Source organism: Pholcus phalangioides, unplaced genomic scaffold, assembly GCF_987345545.1.
Source record: "Pholcus phalangioides strain wild (caught in Gottingen) unplaced genomic scaffold, Ppha-v1.0 ptg000008l_1, whole genome shotgun sequence".
In the NCBI taxonomy this organism is placed as follows: Eukaryota; Metazoa; Arthropoda; class Arachnida; order Araneae; family Pholcidae; genus Pholcus; species Pholcus phalangioides.
The window spans coordinates 42701520-42721820 of NW_028301601.1; the positions used below are offsets into that span (position 1 = coordinate 42701520).

At 36.1% G+C, this 20301-nt stretch overlaps 1 protein-coding gene across 3 annotated transcripts in view; it reads right to left on the reverse strand.

Annotated features, from left to right (window-relative positions):
- Positions 1-20301, reverse strand: part of LOC149084313 (4'-phosphopantetheine phosphatase) — a 121599-nt gene that overhangs the window by 86003 nt on the left and 15295 nt on the right. Inside the window, exons 3-4 of one of the 3 annotated variants that reach the window (XM_089234681.1) lie at positions 12126-12179; positions 5684-5901 (exon numbers count right to left, since the gene is read on the reverse strand). The exons of 1 other annotated variant lie outside the window; for it this stretch is intronic. In XM_089234681.1, coding sequence (XP_089090807.1) covers positions 5684-5901; positions 12126-12179 — 272 coding nt within the window. The remainder of the gene's footprint in view (positions 1-5683; positions 5902-12125; positions 12180-20301) is intronic. One more of the 3 variants, XM_089234682.1, reaches the window with a different exon arrangement.

Below are 20301 nucleotides of genomic sequence, written 5' to 3' on the forward strand. Positions count from 1 at the left end.
AACATGTTTTAGTATTTTGTGATGTTCTTAACCACACAAAATCTGAGCTTCTCAGTTTGTTTTGTCTGTACTTTTGTCTTTTTTCCAGAAATAAATAAATTTGGATCACAAAACTTTCCACATCAACAGGCAAAGACTTAGGTGCTTTTTATGCAGCAGATGACATGTACATCCCACTATTTTGATGTCAGGTTGCTGTGCCTTGATGAAAGAATCTACACCTTTGTTCTTTCCTACCATTGAAATTCCCTCTACAGTATTGTCCATACACTCCAGAAGGGAAAGAGTGGTGCTGACGTCACCCTTTTATTGTATCAAAAAAGCTAACAACTAATGGATACAAAGTGTTGCAGCAATTATCCATCAGCAGCCACTTCCATCCATCTCTAAACAATTTTTTCTTTGGAAAAACATCAACAATTTTTTTTTATGACAGCAGACATTGCTGGAGCGATAGCACCTGTTTTTGTACTGCCTGAAGAAACTTTTTTGGCAATTTCTGAATTTGGAAACATTTTGGTAAAAAGAGCACCAGCATGATCAGCTACTGAAAATAGAATATTGTGTTCGATATATCTTGTAAAATAGCATTCATATTTTACAACTTCATAATCTTCATTTTTGCTAAAATATGAGAAAAAAATTTGGGAATGTGTTCCAGCATTTTGCAATTCCGAATGCCTCTTGCAAGCCACATGACACCTGCAGTGTCCTAATGTCCACGATGAGCTATAGAGAATTCAATATTGCACACAGTGCAATAAGCATAACTTTTTTTTTTATGGCACTTTAACCATACCCTATGATATTCCTATCTGATGTTTCGAGAACATCTCCTTTTCTTTACACCAGCCTCAACAGTGGAGGCTTCAGAGAAAGTTGAACTTCTTTTCAAAAAGTGATCCATATGGAACCAAACATAAAACTCAAATTAAGTGAGGTGACAACTTTCCCTTTAATGGGGACAAAACATTTTTGGTGTCAGGAAAGCTTCTAGAAGTACCCTTTACCGCCTTGGCCTCCTCAACACTATTGATGCAGATACCCCATAGCATGGTGTTCTCCAACAACATCCATCCCCCTCAGTGCTCTACGAGTTGCTCTTGAGAAATTTGCTGAGTTCCCTTTTAATGTGAAGGATTACGAGGATGTAGGAGAGAAGCCAGGAAATGGCCTACAGAGCATCCCAAGGCATCAGTAAATCAGAGGGACTCGAGTCCTTCCTCTCTGTGATCTTGTACAGTGTGGGTGGAGCATAAAAAACAGCTAAAGGTCAGACCTATATATTTCTTACCCCTCTAAGAGGACCCCCAACTATGTCTCGCCTCAGCACATCAGAGAGACTTGGGCACAGGGTCTCATGATTTTGTCCAGATCTGTGGGATCTTGAGCAGTAGCTGCAACTTCGTACATGGGTGGAAAAAACAAAACAAAAACCAGATGAATGTATTTATCCCCCCCCCCCCATGAAGAGTCATTAGAGTACTTTCATGTAGACCATTGATTCCCAACATGGGCGTTAATGCCTCCTGGGGGCAACGAAATGTTCCAGGGGAACGATAGAAGCTACTGGTATAACATAGGATTCTATGGGTTAGATTGAGTTGGGGGCAATGAGAGAAAAAATTCCTGAAGGGGGCAATGGGAAAAAAAGGTTGGAAAACAATGATGTAGACCATTATGGGAGCAAATTGTTCCAAGAAAACACCCTTCCCACAGAAGAGTTAAATGTTTCAAGTAGCTGTTTTCCATAATAAATTAAGACACTTGCACCCATCCCACTAGAAGACCATTTACCTTTCAAACCCCCCCCCCCCCGTCAAGCCCATTGTACAAAATAGCAGAAACAGCTGTATAACAAGTAAGCATGAATCAAGGTCAACTGGAAATCTTTTATTCCCCTCTCCACTATCAACCCAAACAGTTATCATGCGACACCATTCTTCTTTTTTTAATTCTTAGGGTAAAAAGCAGTGGGATTTTTATCTAGTTTTGTGTGCTGAAACTTTTTAGGGGATTTTTCTCCCACAAAAAAAAAGCAGACACTTAAAAAAAAAACCAAGTTTTTCTAACAGATTTAGATTTTCCTGTGAATATTTTTATTTATGGAATGTATAAAAACTTCTATAATATCCAGGGTACTTTCAGTAACTCCATTGTTTTATAAGTTCAACCCTAGAAAGCATGGACGGACAAACAAACCATAGAAATTGACAACTCTATGTACCCTAAATACAAAAAATAAAAACAATTTAGTGATATACATGATAAATATGGAACTAGCAAATGGATTTGTACAGCATTTATGGAAGGTGATTTAAAAATATGATTTTATTAAGCGTTAAGTTAGAATAAAAAATCGGAAATGGGACTTGATGTTAGAGAGTTCGAGTAGATAAAGTTTGAGGCGTTTTTTAAAGAGAGCAAATGCTAAATGCAGAAGTTTTAGGGATTTCTCTGGGCAGATTATTATAGAATTTCATAATCAGAAAGCTGAAGCGCTTTTTAAGAATATTTTTATGAACTAATGGCAGTGAGTAGATGGCATTTAGACAAGCAGATGTACAGGATACATTAAGGGGCAAGGAGTATTTTTTTAAATTATTAAAAAGGATTTATAAAAACAGAGGTAATAATATGGGAGAATTTTAATTGATGAAATTGATCAAATAGGAGGAATAACAATCATTATTGATGCATCATAGATTTTTTTTGGAGAGAAATAATAGACTAAATATTAGTTTGATAATCTCTTCCCCAAACTGTGAGACCATACATTAAATATGAATGAAACAGTAAATGATAGAATGTTATGAAAAAGTGGTTGTTCATGTACAGTTTTGGTATTTTGGAAGTATTTAATGTGCAAATTCCATTTGAAATTTTGATCGGAATGAACGCCAAGGCATTTAGTGAATGTTACTTACATTGGCACGTGCATGTGGTGAAATGAGAACAGACATGGAAAGTTGTATTTGACATATAGTTGATTTGAGGAATGGATTGAAGGGAAAAATTAATAAATTTACTTTTTGCTACATTTATTTGTAGATCATTACATTGAAACCAGGCTGTTGAATAAGTCTTTACTTGCTGACTAGGAGAAGACCCTTTAATTGCTTCATTATGAGGACTTGAAGGAATCAACTAGGAGTAGAGTCTTACAGTCCAATCCGCACCTTCTCATGGTGCCAGGGCCGTCTTAACAGCATCATGGGCCCTTGCTACAAAATAGTTTTGTTTAGCTATTTTTGTTTTGTCTTTGAGTAACATTTTTGTAAGTATATTTGAAAATCGTATGAAAATTTTTTGGTTTTTAAATATAATTTTTGTTTGATCTCAATTAAACTGGGCTATGTCTGAATTTATCCAAAATTTCTAAGATTTCTTGTTAGGAATTTTATGATGGTATTTAGAATGATTGTGTATTATTGTTTGAAGTTTTAACATAAATTCATCAAAGATGAGTCCGGGGGGTTAGGCTCTTGAAAAGAAAGTTATACTTTTTTAAGTAAAATACTAATGCTGTAAAATCCGTTTTTTTCTAATGTATCTCCCCATCTTATCTGGTTTTAAAGCATGATAATTGAAGTTCAATTTGCAAGTAATCGAGAAATGAACTGTTAATTCTGCATTGTAAATAGATAAGATTTCATTAATTTTATTAGGGTTTCGAATAAAGATGTGATCAGTGCAGGTTTTTGAGATATAGTTATACTATAATTGTAAAACCATGATGTAAATTCAGGATGTAAAACCATGATAAGCAAACATGTCAAGAGTCACAATGAATCTAAGAGGCATTGTTTAGAACAGTATTTTGCCCCCAAAGTGGGCAATATCTCTTCCTGGTGGGCAATTGAATGTGTCCGGTGGGGGGTGATCGAAGATATGGCTTTAACATAGGATCCTATGGGTTCGCTTGAGTTGGTGGGCAATGAGAGAAAAAAAATTCTCTGAAAAAAGGGGGACAATGAAACAAAACATTTAAGAAACTATGGTTTAGAATGTTAATATTTATGTCACCTATTAGTACATCTCTGCATTTGTTATTTTTTAACATGAAGCTGCTTGACAGGATAAGAATGTAATCTATATAAGCTAATGATGGAGAATTTTAGAGTATGATCATAAAGTACTATTGATTCTCCAGATTGCATCATAAAATTGATCAGATGATGGAAATAGAAAGATTTTTTAGTACGTACAAAAATACCACCAGAACTATTGTAATTTCTGAAACATGTAAATAAATTAAATTTGGGCAATGCGTAAAAATTGATATTGTCCTCAAAAACCCATACTTCTGATAATACAAGTATAACAATAAAATCAAGAGAATCGTTCAATAAAACAAGTAGTTGGTCAAAAAGCTAGCTCTAATACTTCTAATATTTAAATGTACCACCCTAATAGAACAAATTTGATTATTGTTATCAGATTGAGTATAGGTATTTGTTATATTCCTCTTGGGTGTCAAGGATTGAATAAAAATATTTAGTATTCATGATGAGAATACATTTACACTAAACTTCGCCCCTTAGAGAGAAGATAATATATATATTATTGTGTTTAAACTATTACAAAAATTAAAACTTTATACAGAATATGGCATGAAAAATGTTATAAAAAACTCAGTGCATTGAAGATTTAAAGTTATATATACACCGTATATACTCGTGTCTAAGCCGAATCGTATATAAGCAGACCCCCCCCCCTACTTCAGGACCACCAAAACCGCAATAAATTGAAAACCTGTGTATAAGTCGACCCGAAAAAAATCTGTGCACATTTTAGAGAAAAAATTCTTATATTTTCAAGCAAAATGAATAGTTTGCGGAGATTTACAATAGAAAATGATTCAAACTTTTTAATCTATTTCTTTTGAGTCTCCAAGCTCATTGTAATCCATCAGATCATCATAGGGGGTGCGGCATCTTCGTTTTTATCTTCATCTGGGCTGTCATCGCCATTGCACTTTTAAAGAGAATATCATCTTCAGTTCCGTCCATCACATTGCTGACACAACGCTTTTTGAAGGATCGACAGAAACAGAATTCCACGCCTCATGTACTTATTGGCACACTAGGCCAATGTCAGGTTTCTTCAAGGCACCAGTTTTTGTAGTTTCTTTATCATCGGAACTCGTCCATTCAATCCACAAATTCCTCAAATAGTCTTTGAGAGGCTTGTCGATGCTCACATCTAAAGGCTGTACAATCGACGTTAGCCCACCTGGTATCAAAGCCAATGATGTTTTCGATTTCTTTGCCTCAGCTTCGACATTATCCATTCTGTAGGGTTTGAACATATCCCATACCAATAATGCCGGATTCTCGAACGCTGCTACAAAAATTACTACTGATTGCGGGGGTCGATATTTTGTCATCAAAAACTAACCCGAGTATAAGCCGACCCCCCCATCCCCACTTGAGGAACGAATTTTTCCAACTTGGCTTATACACGAGTATATACGGTATATATACTTATACATATTCTAGGCTTTTTTTAAATTTCACTTTATTTTTCAAACATTCCACCAAAAAAAAAGGTGGTTGAACTTGGGTGTGATATCTAACATTATTATGCAATGAGAGAGATCCATTAACAGATGCATAACCAAAGAGACCAATTTAATTTTTTTATAGAAAATGAAAGATGAAATGGAAAATAGTTTTCTTACGTCAAACCTAAGGTACTTGTGAGAAGGTCAGTATATTTAAAAGCCCCGCCACCAGTAGCTTTGATGCTTTTACCCTTCATGAAGTCAGGGGAGCCAATTAAGTTTTGTTTAATGAAACTAAGGCAAGTTTCAATATGTTTTGTTTCAAACTTGATGAAATGCAGCCTCGCAACTTCAACATCTGTTTCAGCAAAAGCATGATACTTGTCTTGATCATCCTGAAAATGCATAAAGCAAAAAAAAAAACCCTTTGAATGCTAAATGAAAGGTATATTTTGAATTATACTATTGAAACTTTCAAGAATAACTCCATTAAAAATTATGTTGGATGCAAAATTATAAAAACCCAGCCTGGGCAGGTCTTAATAAAAAAAAAAACCCAAGTTAAATGGGTAATAAAAGCTGCATTTTTTTGGACAAAATTAAGCTTATTCTCTTGCTGAAAATTATCTGATTTACATATATATATGTTCACAGTCTTTATTATGTCTGAATATAGTCTAGTGTGTATTAAAATATTTGATATATAAAATTTAATACTCTTTGGGTATACCCACCATGAAGTACTTTTATTTGAACTTCAAGTGTGAGGGCACTGTCATATAAAGGGGCCTTAAGTGCAAGAAAGAACTAATCGGGGGAAAATAGACTGTGGGGGAGGGAATTTTAGTTAGGGAACGAAGGAAGAGAAAAATAAGATACGTAGAAGGTGCTTCTGATGATGAGTGCCGAAGGGTTTTATTATTGTGTGTGCTCCAGAGAAAGAATGCCATTGTTTTTGTACTCAGCCGTTCAAATGAATGATTAAACATTCTTAGTGTTTAAAATTATGAATGGAGTTATGTTATTAAATGAGATGTTCATAGTTTATCAAGGAAGAAGTTCATAGTGTCGCAGTGGCAAAAAGGATTCGAACCAATCGAGGATCAATTTTCCCTGAGAAAGTTGTTTCTTCCTATCGTCTTTCCAGTGTCATGGCTTCCACTTTCCAGGGAGCAAGACAAGCTAAGTTTATGGCCGGGTGATGTGCGACGAGAGTGCTTCCATTGAAGGGATGGTCAGCGATCAATGGTGGAGATACAATCAGTAATTCACCATCAGCAAATGATGTCGGATAGTCAGCGATCGTCTATGGTGATGTGCGACAAGTGTGTGCTTCTAACAATGGGATGGTGGATGGTCAGAAATTGTTTGTGGTGATGTGATCAGCGATTCAACTTCTGGCTACATAATGATATTATTCCACACTGAATCTTCAGGAAAATAACAATATCTAATAAAGGTTATTCATTCATACACAGCCTAAGTGAATCTCTAGACTTGTTCTCCGAACCATTTGTTGTGTATTCATAATTAGCAGTTTTACACACATATGCACATATATTATATAAATAATTTTTTTTGTATGAATATGTATATGTATAGAGTTTTTATTATTTTTCATTATTATTGTATAATTATAAGGAGATTAGAAAAGGGGAAAATAAATCATGGCTTGTTTGGGTAGAGCTAAGAAGGGAGATTTACTTATTTTGGTGGAAGAGATAGGAGTGAAGATACCACCAACTATGAATGTGTATGACATTAAAAAATGATATTGACGTCTTATAGATTTGACAAAGGGGTGGTGAGAGAGTTAGCGAAGGCGATAGTCGATGAAAGACTAGGAAAAGAAGAATGAGAGCGTTTTGCAAAAACAGGAGTTTGAGTTGAAAAGGCAAAAAAACAAAATGAGATTAAAACAACTGGCAAATCACAATGGTGCTCAAAGGTAAGGGGGAAAGGGAATTTGACTTTAGCATCTGGGAACGGAATGGACAGGGCTGGCAATAAATAACATTATGGATTTGTTTAAGGTTATCAAGGAAGTCCTACTGGAGCCACCAGAGCAGTCTGAGGAATGGTAAGTTTTTTTTTCAATAGGTAGAGACCATGCTCAGATTGTAAGAAGTTCCAGAATCTTATTAAAGGAAGATTATGTTGTACACTCTAAAGGGAACGATAAAGGGATTGGGTACCATGTTAACTCTTTAACGCCCAGATAGAAAACCTAGGAGGGTTGTGAAAATACCAAGTTTTTTGTATTCAAAGTGGACTCGTCCAAATTTCAGCCACTTTCCCTCTCCCCACCCTTTCTCCATGAGTTTCTATTCACGTCACCCTTTGCATTGACGTTCACCCTTTCATTTCAATGGATTTTGCGGGAGATAATTTGTCTATATACTGAAAACAACCCTTTCCTCACAGTATTACCTCTTTGTAAAATGCATTGAGTACCCTTAGTTCATTCTCAGGGAACATTCTAGTACATCAGCTTTTAAACTCCCATTGATAGGGCGTTGCAGTTGTCTTTACCGTTCCCGCCTCTGACGAGAGCTTTCATCTTCTTCCCCGTTGGTGACAAAAGCCCACCGAAACACACCCATACCCCCTAGCTGGGCCGAGACTTGAGGTGGTTATGGGCATTAACCTACTCGGCCGACTTCGGGCGATCTGGGCATTATAGAGTTAAGTGGAGATGAGTTTGATAACTACACAAAAATTAAAGACTGCTTAAGAAAAACTAAATCACCCCCTTATAACAAAAGCAGAACTTGAAAAAATGTGAAAAAGATTTAACGAATCTTCATCAAAATTTCCCAATCTATTCATATACACAGTATATGAATAGATTGGGAAATTTTGGAACTTTATTTGAAATCGAGACAAGTCAACATTAGAAATGTTGAAGGATCTGTTGGTAGTAGAAAGGTTGAAAAAAATTTGCCAAAGGAGGTCAAGTCTCATATCTACCTGAAAGAAACAAACTTGGTTGTTGAGTAATGAGTTAGCTAGAGAACTGGATAATTTCATATTAGCAGTCAAAACAAATGTATTCGAACCAAACCGAAGAGTAAAAAAAACTGGTACAGGCATGCGTATGCAAATAAAGAGATATGGAACCAATCAGAGTACGGCGCTGCGGTCGGTAACGCCTATATAACACAACAAGTGTCTGGCATAGTTGTTAGATCGGTTACTGCTGCTACAATGGCAAGTTATCGAGATTTAAGTGAGTTTGAATGTGGTATAGTCGGCGCACGAGAGATGGGACATAGCATCTCCGAGGTAGCGATGAAATTTGGATTTTCACGTACGACCATTTCACGAGTATACCGCGAATAAAAAAAATTGGGAATCCGGTAAAAAATTAAACCTACGACATCGCTGCTGCCGGAAAAAGATCATACAAGAACGGACCAACGATGACTGACGAGAATCATTAAACGTGACAGACGTGCAACCCTTCTGCAAATTGCTGCAGATTTCAATGCTGGGCCATCAACGAGTGTCAGTGTGCGAACCATTCAATGAAACATCATCGATATGGGCTTTCGAAGCCGAAGGCCCACTCGTGTACCCTTGATGACTGCACGACACAAAGCTTTACGCCTCGCCTGGGCCCGACAACACTGACATTGGACTGTTGAGGACTGGAAACACGTTGCCTGGTCTGACGAGTCTCGGTTCCAATTGCTTCGAGCTGATGAACGTGTACGGGTCCATGAATCCATGGACCCTACATGTCAACAGGGGACTGTTCAAGCTGGTGGAGGCTCTGTGACGGTATGGGGCATGTGCAGTTGGCGTGATATGGGACCCCTGATACGTCTAGATACGACTGACAGGTATGTAAGCATCCTGTCTGATCACCTGCACCCATTCATGTCCATTGTGCATTCCAACGGACTTGGACAATGTCAGCAGGACAATGCGACACCCCACACGTCCAGAATTGCTACAAAGTGGCTCCAGGAACACTCTTCTGACTCTTCTGACACTTCCGCTGGCCACCAAAATCCCGAAACATGAACATTATTGAACATATCTGGGATGCCTTGCAACGTGCTGTTCAGAAGAGATCTCCACCCCCCCTCTTACTCCTACGGATTTATGGACAGCCCTGCAGGATTCATGGTGTCAATTACCTCCAGCACTACTTCAGACATTAGTCGAGTCCATGCCACAGCTTGTTGCAGCACTTCTGCGGGCTCGCCGGGGCCCTACACGATATTAGGAAGGTTTACCAGTTTTTTTGGCTCTTCAGTGTATATTAGCAGTAGACTAGGAAGTTTTGATGCTAGGTCTGGAAAAAATTGTAATGAAGGTTCATTAATGAAAACAGCTCAGGGTAGAGCTGTTAAATGTTTTATATGTAATCAGGAAGTTCATGTTTGAAAATTTTGGCCAAAAATAAACACAATTGCAAAATCTATAGTCAAAAGCAATGACGAGGTGGATAAATTATGTACTCTCGTGAAAAATGCCATGGAACTGATGGATGAGATAGTAGACTGAGGAACAGGGGGTTTACTGAAGATTAAGTTGGCAATCAGTTCGGTGAAGTTTCACGGCATTGTGGATAGTGATGCCGAAATTTCAGTGCTATAACAATGCTTGGTCCCCACGGTATATCTATCTCTAAAATCAGCTGGTAAGATAATGTTGAGAACTGCTTTTGGACCACAAGTAGAATAAAAACTAGTTACGTTGCCCTTACCTTTTTCTACAGGGGGGAAATAAAATCTGTTGCAAACGTTCATGTAGCAGTGACTGAAAATCTAAATGAAATGGAGAAGAGACTGATTTTTTCAGACCAGGTAGTGCCCATGGGGTAAGGGAAGAAATTAGGGAACTGGAGGAGTAGGAAGGTAGTGAGAGCAAGGCAAATCAACAGATGTTATGATGAAAGGTGCTAATGCCATGCTGGCAGTTCCTATGTTTCCAGTAGCAAGCAAAAGTTCTGAGATACACCAGGAAGGAGGAGATAATAATAACCCATTATCTCAGACTCAGAAGTTTTGGCAAGAACAAGCAAGATGCAAATCCCTGTCGAAAGCGTTTTAGGAGGTCATGTGGGAGAAAGAACAGATATTATTTGCAGACCGATATCATACAGGGAAGCTAGCCAGAGGTATAGTCAGTTGGTGATTCCGTAGTCCCAGAGAAAGGAAATTCTCAAATTGGCTCACAAAACTTCAGGTGGTCATCTGGGTTATAGGAAGAACAGAGACGTTTGGGTGGGATGGCTTGTTAGCTGATGTTAAAAAAACTGAGTCATGTCATGATTGTTAGATGCATCACAGAGTGAAAGTCAAAGATAGTGTCCATCAAAGCTGTAGGAGCCATAGTTACTATTTTGAGTGTTTAACGTGGATGTGTTAGAGTCCATTGAGCCTATGCCATCGAGAAGACATAGTTATGTGTTGGATGTTATGGATCAACAGTAGAGGCTGAAAGCAGTACCACTCAAGTCTGTAAGTGCTAAGGCTACTTGTGATGCTTTTACCCAAGTTTTCATGAGGACGGGGATACTGAAAATTATAGTGATGGATAATGCAACAAATTTGTTGGCAAATCTTACTCAATTTTTGAATAGACTGGAATGAAACCCTAAAATTTCGGGTTAAAAATTGAATGGGGTTAAGGAACATTTCTTTGGAATAATGAATACCATGCCGCATCATGCAATTCAGTCATGGAAAAGCATGGGATAAACAATTACCGTTTGGTTGGGGGGACAGAAAGAAAAAAAATATGTACGTGGTTATGTATTATCTGCATTTTATGTATTTCTATTTATTTACATTTTATGTATTTCTATTTATTTACATTTTATGTATTTCTATTTATTTACATTTTATGTATTTCTATTTATTTACATTTTATGTATTTCTATTTATTTACATTTTATGTATTTATATTTATTTACATTTTATGTATTTCTATTTATTTACATTTTATGTATTTCTATTTATTTACATTTTATGTATTTCTATTTATTTACATTTTATGTATTTCTATTTATTTACATTTTATATATTTCTATTTATTTACATTTTATGTATTTCCATATTCAACTGCATATTATGTTTTTATATTGTCCTCATATGGTGTGTGATTTTTGATATTTAAATTCTGATAATGGCTGAGAGTAAAATGATGAATGAACCTTGGTTATTTTGGTTAACGAGTGTAATGAGTTATAGATAATGGTACAGTAATTGTAAACTGAGGAAACGAATGGTTTCATAATAACCACTAGATGTTTTTATTTCATATATATTCATTTTTTTATGAATACAGTGAAACCTATAAAAAATGGAAGGTCGAGAGACTGAAATTATTTTCCATTCCAGACGGATTTTCACCTTAGAGATGCACATAATAAAAATATATGCAGTGTGATTTATTTCTATCATTTACAAAACTTGTTTTGAGAACATCCCCTTAACTTCTACAAACCAATGAGTGTTAAGCAGAGATATGCATACATTATTTTGAATTTTTTCATGTTTGCTGTTTTAAATAACAGTACAATTGAAATTTAACATTTAATGGGATAAATTTAAAACTTCAATATGAAAAGTTCTTCTGAATAACAATATAATAAAACACTCACTTTTGTCAAAAATGGGAATTTTTTAATACAGTGAAACCTCAACATAAAAACATTCTGCAGAGAAAGAAAAAATATCGTTGTAGAGGGATTGTCGTTACATCGAGAGGCAAAATTACCCTTACGTGATAAAACTTATACTGTTATATTTTTTACATCAACATTGTTAATAACCATCAGAAAATGTGTTTATGTATTTATTCGATAAAAAAAATTGTAATTTATTAATTAATAATAAAATTCACTTAGATTGTCCACGTAGAGAAGTTTACCACATTGCACTTTTGTGTCTTACACAGAAAATAGCAATACCAATAACTTGTTTTAGCTTTCTGTGATTCTTTACTGCAAATTATTGATGTTATTAGATGCCTTCAGAAAATGGAAAACAAGAGACGAAGTTAAAATTAAATTCAAAATTATTTTGAACAAAACATAAGAAATATTGTGTTACAGCAGTTTCCAAAAATCTCCTAAAAATATCATTATAGAGGGATTTATCATAGTAAAGGATATTGTTTTAGCAAGGTTTCACTGTATTTAAAATAAAAATTGAGAATACCCTTTTAAAAAATCAGTGACAATGAGATCAACAACCAATAATGTTTGTGAAAGATTCTTTCTACATATCTGTTATCTGTTACACTTAAATTTTGCTTTTTTATGCCTCTATGAACTCAAATATGTTCAAATTCAATATATGTTTCTTGTTGCTGGTGACCATCTCTAAACTGAATGAAAAATCTCTGCAGTAGCCAAAACACTCACTAAATTGTGAACTTAATTCAGTCTCCCTCGCATATTACTCTCCCAAAATTATCAAACTTTTTCCAAGAAATAGGAGTGTTTTCTAACAAAAGTCACCATTTTGATCATAAACGAAATGCTAAACAAGCTTTTGGGCCGTTCCCAAAAAAAGTACATTCCACATTTTTGAAATGAAAAATTCAGAGATGAATTTTCAAAATAAAATTCATCTCAAATTATAGCCAATGATTTGAAGTTTAATATTTCATAAATCTTTTCACTTTTATTTTGTAATATTTTATTTTTTGGGTTTTATGACTGAAAGTCATGGATTTTGTCCACTCTGTTATGAAAACAAATATCGCTGTAAAAATAATTATTTCTATTTTTATCTCTTAATAAAATCAGCTTATTTCTTACATATGCTGAAAAAAGGCAGTTTAAAAAAAAGATTAGTTTTTTCTGTCATTTTTATGATTTTTTCAATATAGCAAGTACAAAAGTTTATTTTTTACATATATTTCAGCTACTTAAAATCATAACTTTTTATTTCTGACAGACAATACGTTGGTAATCAACAATTTAACATCTCATTTTGAAGTATTGTTACATTTTTTTTTCCGATCCGATGAACTGCAAAAAAGCTTTCCGTAACAGAGTGCACAGAAATGTTTAACTCAAAGATATCTCAAATATTTTAAATAAGCTCTGCAAATACACTTTTATTTTCTCAAAAATCATATACAAAATGTGATAGGTAACCCAGAGACTCCTCTGTAATCTTTGAAGAGCAAATTCTAAAAACACAAGTCTCCCCCCCCCCCCCCTGTAGTTTGAATTTTGGTCTGGTAAAAGTACAGGGTGGGCAAAAAGTCCGTAGAAAATTTAAAAATGAATAAGCATTGGAAAAATAACTGAAATAAAAATCGGTTTAAACGGTTAGCATCGTTAGGTCACAGGAATTTTTAAGACAAGAGAAAATCTAAAAAAACAGCCGATAGGTGGCGCTGTTAGGGGTCATTAAAGTATTACGTCAGCATTGATAGGGGGGGGGAGGGGTTTCCGATTTGGATGATGCTTACGTCATCAACCACCCTTTTTGAAGATATGAAATATTCTTAACGGCATCTTACTTGGTGCGCCAAAAACTGAAAAAAAACCATTGGATAGTTATTGGGCACCTGAACTAACGTTCTCCCTATTGATAAGTGTTCCCTCCAGAGCCACTTTAGTGATCTCTAAATGTTTCACGGATCCTTCAAGTGCTCTGGAAATGTGTCTGGGCCGCTTAAGTGCTCTGGAACTGTATCACGCATCACTCAAAGTGATCCGTGGCATAATTACGGATCACTAAGTATTCTGGGAATGTTCTAACTTGAGTGATGTAGAACCGCACTGGGGGCCGCTTAAGTGCACTAAAACTGTGACACATGTCACTCAAAGGATCTCTAAATGTGTCACGGATCGTTTAAGAGTTCTGTAACTGTGTCGCTGGTTACTTAGGTGATCTTTGAGGCCTACTTCAGTGTTCCGGGTGTTGCTACTCGATGGAGGAAAGAGGATATTTCTGATGTTTTTGATAGTTTGGTTTCATGCTTTCGCTATTTGGTAATTTTTTTTCTCTCTTGCCTCCTTCCTTTCTGGTCCAAAAAAAAAGGAGGAAAAAAATTATAGCATGTATAGAATCAATGTGTGAATTCAATATTTTGGATCCTTCCTCGTGGGACCTTAACAGGAAAAAGTTAACTTACTTTTTGAAAGCTAATTGCATCGATATACTTTGATCGCGGTATGCAGCACAAGGACCTTGTGAATAATTTGTTCTCTGATCACGCCAGCTACAGTTGCCGATAAGTCTTACTGCTGCCCTAAAAATCATTTCAGTTCAAAAGAATCTGTCATTTATTGTAGAATTATGTTTCATAAACGCATGCAGCAATCCGGAGAAAAGATAAATGACTACATTGCAGAACTGAGACGTCTTGCCGGGAATCACGATTTTGACGCCACCTTCACAGAGAGATTGTGTGATCAATTCGTTTGTGAAATGGCAGATAAGGCTATTCAGAAGTGGATGTTGGCAGAATCGGAATTGACTCTTGATACCGCTGTGTTTAGGGCCTTGGCCAATGAATCAGCCTCATCGCAAGCTCAACAGATGCATTTCCAAACGGGAGCTCTTGGTTGCAACACAGGTTTTGTAGATAAGGTGGAAAGGCAGGAAAAAAAGGGGTAAATTTCAAAATTCAAAAAAAGGTTTGTTTTGGTTGCGATGAAATGCATGATTGAGGTATTTGCAGTTTCAAAAATGTAATTTGTAGATCGTGTGGGGTCAAAGGTGACATTGAAAATGTCTGTTGTAAAAATAAAATTCTCGTAAATTTTAAAAACGAAGTTTCTAAAAATTAAATGTTAATAGTTTCTCTGAATAATGATTATCATTATTCCTTAAATACAGTAATTCAAATTAATTCTCTCAAAAAAAATATTTGTGTAAAATTGGACGAAAAAAAATTATTGATGGAAATGGATTCAAGATCCTACTATTCCATTATTTTGTTCGATACTTTTCAGTCTTTGTTTGGCTCAGACCCAAAATGTCTCGTAATTCTGTGAAATTGACGGATTTTCAAAAAATTCAATAAATCTCATGGGAAAATGCAAAGTGCAGGTTCAGTTCAAAAACTGTTTCAAAATTGGAACTTTTGATTACCAGTGCCCATTATTCCAATATATTGGGTTGTTCATGGTTTCCTTCCCTTGGTATTGGTTTCAGCAGCATAAATTCTGTTTCTGATCCTATACAGAGCGTTATTGCTGTGTTTTCGGACGTTTTTGAGGAAGGCTGGGAAACTTATACAGGGTCTACAGTAAGTCTAGCTATCGATCCTAATTTTCCTACCATATGCTGTAAGGGCTAGAAATGTTCTGTTGGCACTCAAGGCAAAAATTTAAGATGCTCTAGAAGTTCTCCAACGTGAGGGTGTTATTGAGCAAATTGATAATCACAAGTGGGCAACCCCACTGTACCAGTTTTGAAACCATCAGGCCAAGTTCGTTTGTGCTGTGATTACAAAATTACCCTTAATAAAGCTATGGCTGCTTTTCCGTATCCAATCCCTTCAATAAATGGTTTGTCGTCAAACTTAAAGGGAGGCAGATTTTTACGTTAAAATTGATCTCGCACAGGCGTACTTCCAACTGCCCGTGGAGGAGTCTGCCATAGCACAGACAATCATCACTCATAAAGGAGCTTTTAACGTTAAAAACATGGCCCCTAGGCTGAGATCTTTTGCAGGTCCCCTGAACAGACTTTTGTGGGCTCCTCTGATTAATTTATAGTGAGAAAAACAAAAAAATGACGGGAATCGTCCCAGGGCTGGAGCCCTGTCAGCTCCACTCATGTGGGGGCCATGATTAAAAGGTTACAATTCAGTGTGAATAGAGCTCCGGGTCTTTTCAAAAGCATTATTGAAGACACATTTACAGGGCTTGAGTGGTTAGTCCCATATTTTGATGACCTTCTCATAAGAGCTGGGTCACGTGAAGAGTTTGCTTCTCGTTTGAAAATAGTGTTAACTTGTTTGAGAAATTTCGGACTTCGTGCCAAAAAGGAAAAAATGCCTATTTGGTGTAACAGAGGTAGATTTTTGGGGGTTCGGCATAGACAAAAATAGAATTCATCCTCCTAAGAAAAAGGTTGATGATTCAGGCTGCCCCCCATTCCTACCAATAAGCAATAGTTAGATGTTTTTGGGGTTAATCAATTTTTATCATGGATTCCTTTATAATAAAGCTACGATTGCAGAACCATTGCACCGGTTATTAAATAGTGACATGCCATGGGAATGAAAAAAAATTCACACTGACGCATTAAATTCAATAAAAAATTTAATCTCTTCAGGTATTTTGGTGCCCTTTGTGTGCGATGGCTCTATTCATAATACTCACTTGTGATACATCCCATTTGGGATGGGAGCTATCCTAAGTCATCAAATGCCAGACAGAAAGGAGGCTCCTATTGCTTTTACTTCAAGAACTTGAACATAATTATGTGCAAATTTATAAGGAGGCCCTGGCGATTACATCAGATGTAAAAAAATTTCACCACTTCCTATACGACCATAGGTTTGCGATTATTACTGACTACCAGCCATTGTTAGGATTGTTAAGTACCACAAAACCTACCCCTGATATAATATCTCCATGAATGTCGCAATGATTGTTAATGCTAAACGCATATGATTTTGATCACCTACATTGTTCAGGGAAAAAATATAGGTCATGCGGATGTCTTGAGTAGGCTACCACAGCCCAGTCCGAAGTTTAGAATTCCACCACCCACTGAGATTATTTTTATGGAAGATCTAGCGTGTCCTCTGTTCAGTGCAAGGGACATAACAAAAATGACCTTGCACGATCCCGTTCTTTCGAGGGTCCTAAATTTTCTCCTAAAAGGATGGCGGATGCGAAATTGGGTTCAGAGCATTTTCCCCAAAGTGAAATGAGTTGTCAGTTCACAAGAGCTTTCGGCTGTGGGGAAATCGAATGGTGGGGCGTTCGATGGTCCTACGTGAGCTTCATCTCGTTCATCCAGGAGTGGAACGTACTAAAAGCTTTGTAACATGGCTTTTTTGACACTCGCCTGACCTTTACCCTTACCTAATAGTAGTGCATATATGTTTTATTATTAAATTTGTGTTATGTCTATCTTATGCTTTATGTTTATAACAAGTATTTTCTGTCGACTAAACAAACTTTTGTTACTTACGGATGTTGTATGTTTTCGACATATCATGAACTGTTTTGGGAAGAAAAGAAACTAGTTTCCGAACTTGCTGCTTGGAATGCTGATGTCGATGGGGGTGCACGTTAGTCTAAATAACAATAGTGAAATATGTTAGTGTAAATAATGTCTGATAGATGGCAGCATTTGTAATGCATGTTGTTATATCCTGTTCGGTGCACTGTTGTCACCATTCCTCTTGTAACCGTCATCGTCGTGTGTTGTGTAGTTTGTAGTAATGCTTCTGTAATAAAACTATACCTTAATTGATCCACAGACTCATCCTAACCTTACTCCTCATTTGCATGCTTAATGATTTGAGAGCTATATATAATCATGTCGGAGCTTCAAATCCTTCTTCAGTTTCATGTAGGGTAATATTTGCAAATCAACCAAACAACTCGGCTGGTCCGATGTTCTCGTCACAGAAGTTCCTGTCAGTTGCTCTCCAAGAATGCTGTTCAAGGATGTTGTAATGTACCGACCATCGTTATATCCCGGATTCTATTTGTTATCTTTCCCCAACATAGTCAGCCTTTGCGAAAATGACAACAATGAAAAACAATTTTTTTCCACTAACATTATTTATTAACATTAAAGTTTTCTGTTTTACACTTCTCAAATTTTTAAACACTTAAAAGAGTAAACAAACAATTTTTTAGAGTTCTAGCTTTAGTAAATATTGAATAACAAAATTAGTTTGGTCTCACCGATCTGTCTGAGGAAGTTTATTGCACCTATGCGTCGGCTTCACTAACTGCGTGGATGTTACCGGCCAGTATTCCAAGTAGTCAAGTCCCGAGATGATGTCTGCTCAGCATTTCATGTGATGGATGTTCTATGACGACATCAGCATTCCTCCGCTGTCCCCGTCGAGGTTTCTCTTCTCCAGGTGAGTTGCACTAGACCAGGTTTCGGTGAAGAGTCGATGTCCCGAAAAGAAAACTAATTCTCTATCTCTCGTCTTCACATGGCTGCTAGGTATAAGAGCCCCTAGGGGTCGTAGATTCACCAGAACATAATGACATACTCTGCACAAGACGAGATGCCTTGCTAAGTGCTGCACTTGTGTATGGGTGTTTAGATCTGCCCTTTTCTCTGCACAGTGAAGTGGCTTTTAAAGAAAAACCTTTCCAAGAACCAATCAGACCGCAGAATCAGCCTGTAAAAACTTAACTGAACAGTAACTTATTTACATATCATAAAACACTAATTTCAACTTTTGACATATGGAAGTTGGCAACATAGAAAAGGTCCATGAGGTCGTGGTTAAAGAAAACATTTATCAATGATTAAAATTCTAGGAACATTTATTCGATGAAAAACATCTGTGCGTAACAGATCATGTTATCACATCGTATCATCATAACCACCAACATTTGTCTTCACAAAAACAAGATATATATAAACAGAAAAATATGACGTCATCTGACGATTTCAATTTCCATGCGCTCTTAATACCAACATATCCTCCCTGCGAACAGAGCATGCAAAACCTTTTTTTTTTTAAATTCAATCACAACAAACAAATTTTTTTCAAACATCAAATCAACTTGTCTGCGGGTACATGTTTTGTTAAAAAATCAGCAATCATCAAATCAGTCGATAAATATTTTAGACCAATAATCTTTTCACTTAAAAGATCTTTTACGAAATGAAACCTTAAATTTACATGAAGAGTTCTCGTCGAAGATTTAGCACTATTACACCAATCAATAGCTGCTTGATTATCAGAATATATGATTACAGGAGTAATCAAGAATTTTATACAATTCAGTTCTTGTAATAAATTATACATCCAAAGAACATTTTTAGCAGTCTCCGCTATGGAATACAATTCCACTTCACAGGTCGCTAGTCCAACCATTTTTTGTTTCACACCTTTCCACATAATCAGAGAAGATCCAACTTTGATGAGGGATCCTGTGTGTGTGTGTGAGAAGGATTTCTCTCCCTCTGCATTACCCCAACTTGCATCAGCATATGCCTCAAGGTATCCAAATCGATTGTAATAACGTAAAACATAATTTTTAGTTCCATTTAGATACCTATGCACTCTCTTGATCATAGTAAAATGTTTCTTTTCTGGATTTTTATTAAATTGAGACAAATTAACTTACAACGTAACTCAGTCGGGTTGTGTTCTATTGGCTAGGTAGGAGAGTTCACCAATCATTTCTAGATATTTTTTGGAATCTAATGACTCATTTAATGCCAACTTTAATGATACATCATCTTTGCACATGGAAGTTTTGACAGAACTGCAATTATTCATTCCATGCTTCAGTAAAATTGATTCAATATAATCCTTCTGACTAATTTCTATGTTTGAATCATTTTGAGTTATTTCTAGTCCTAAAAACTTATTTTCATTAGTTGTTTCATTGAGATCAAAATGTACATTTAATTTCTTGATAATATCATCAGAAACTCTGGGATTGTCACTGAAAACTGAAAAGTGCCAAGCCATCTACATAAATACACAGAAAAATAAAATCATTTGAATTATCAAACACAATTATGCAATTATCGGAAGCCAACTGTTTGAATGCAACTTCTAATAATACACTTCTAAGTTTAAAATGCCAATTTCGGCTAGAATGTGGCAAACCATAAATACTTCGTTGTAACTTACAAACTTTATTA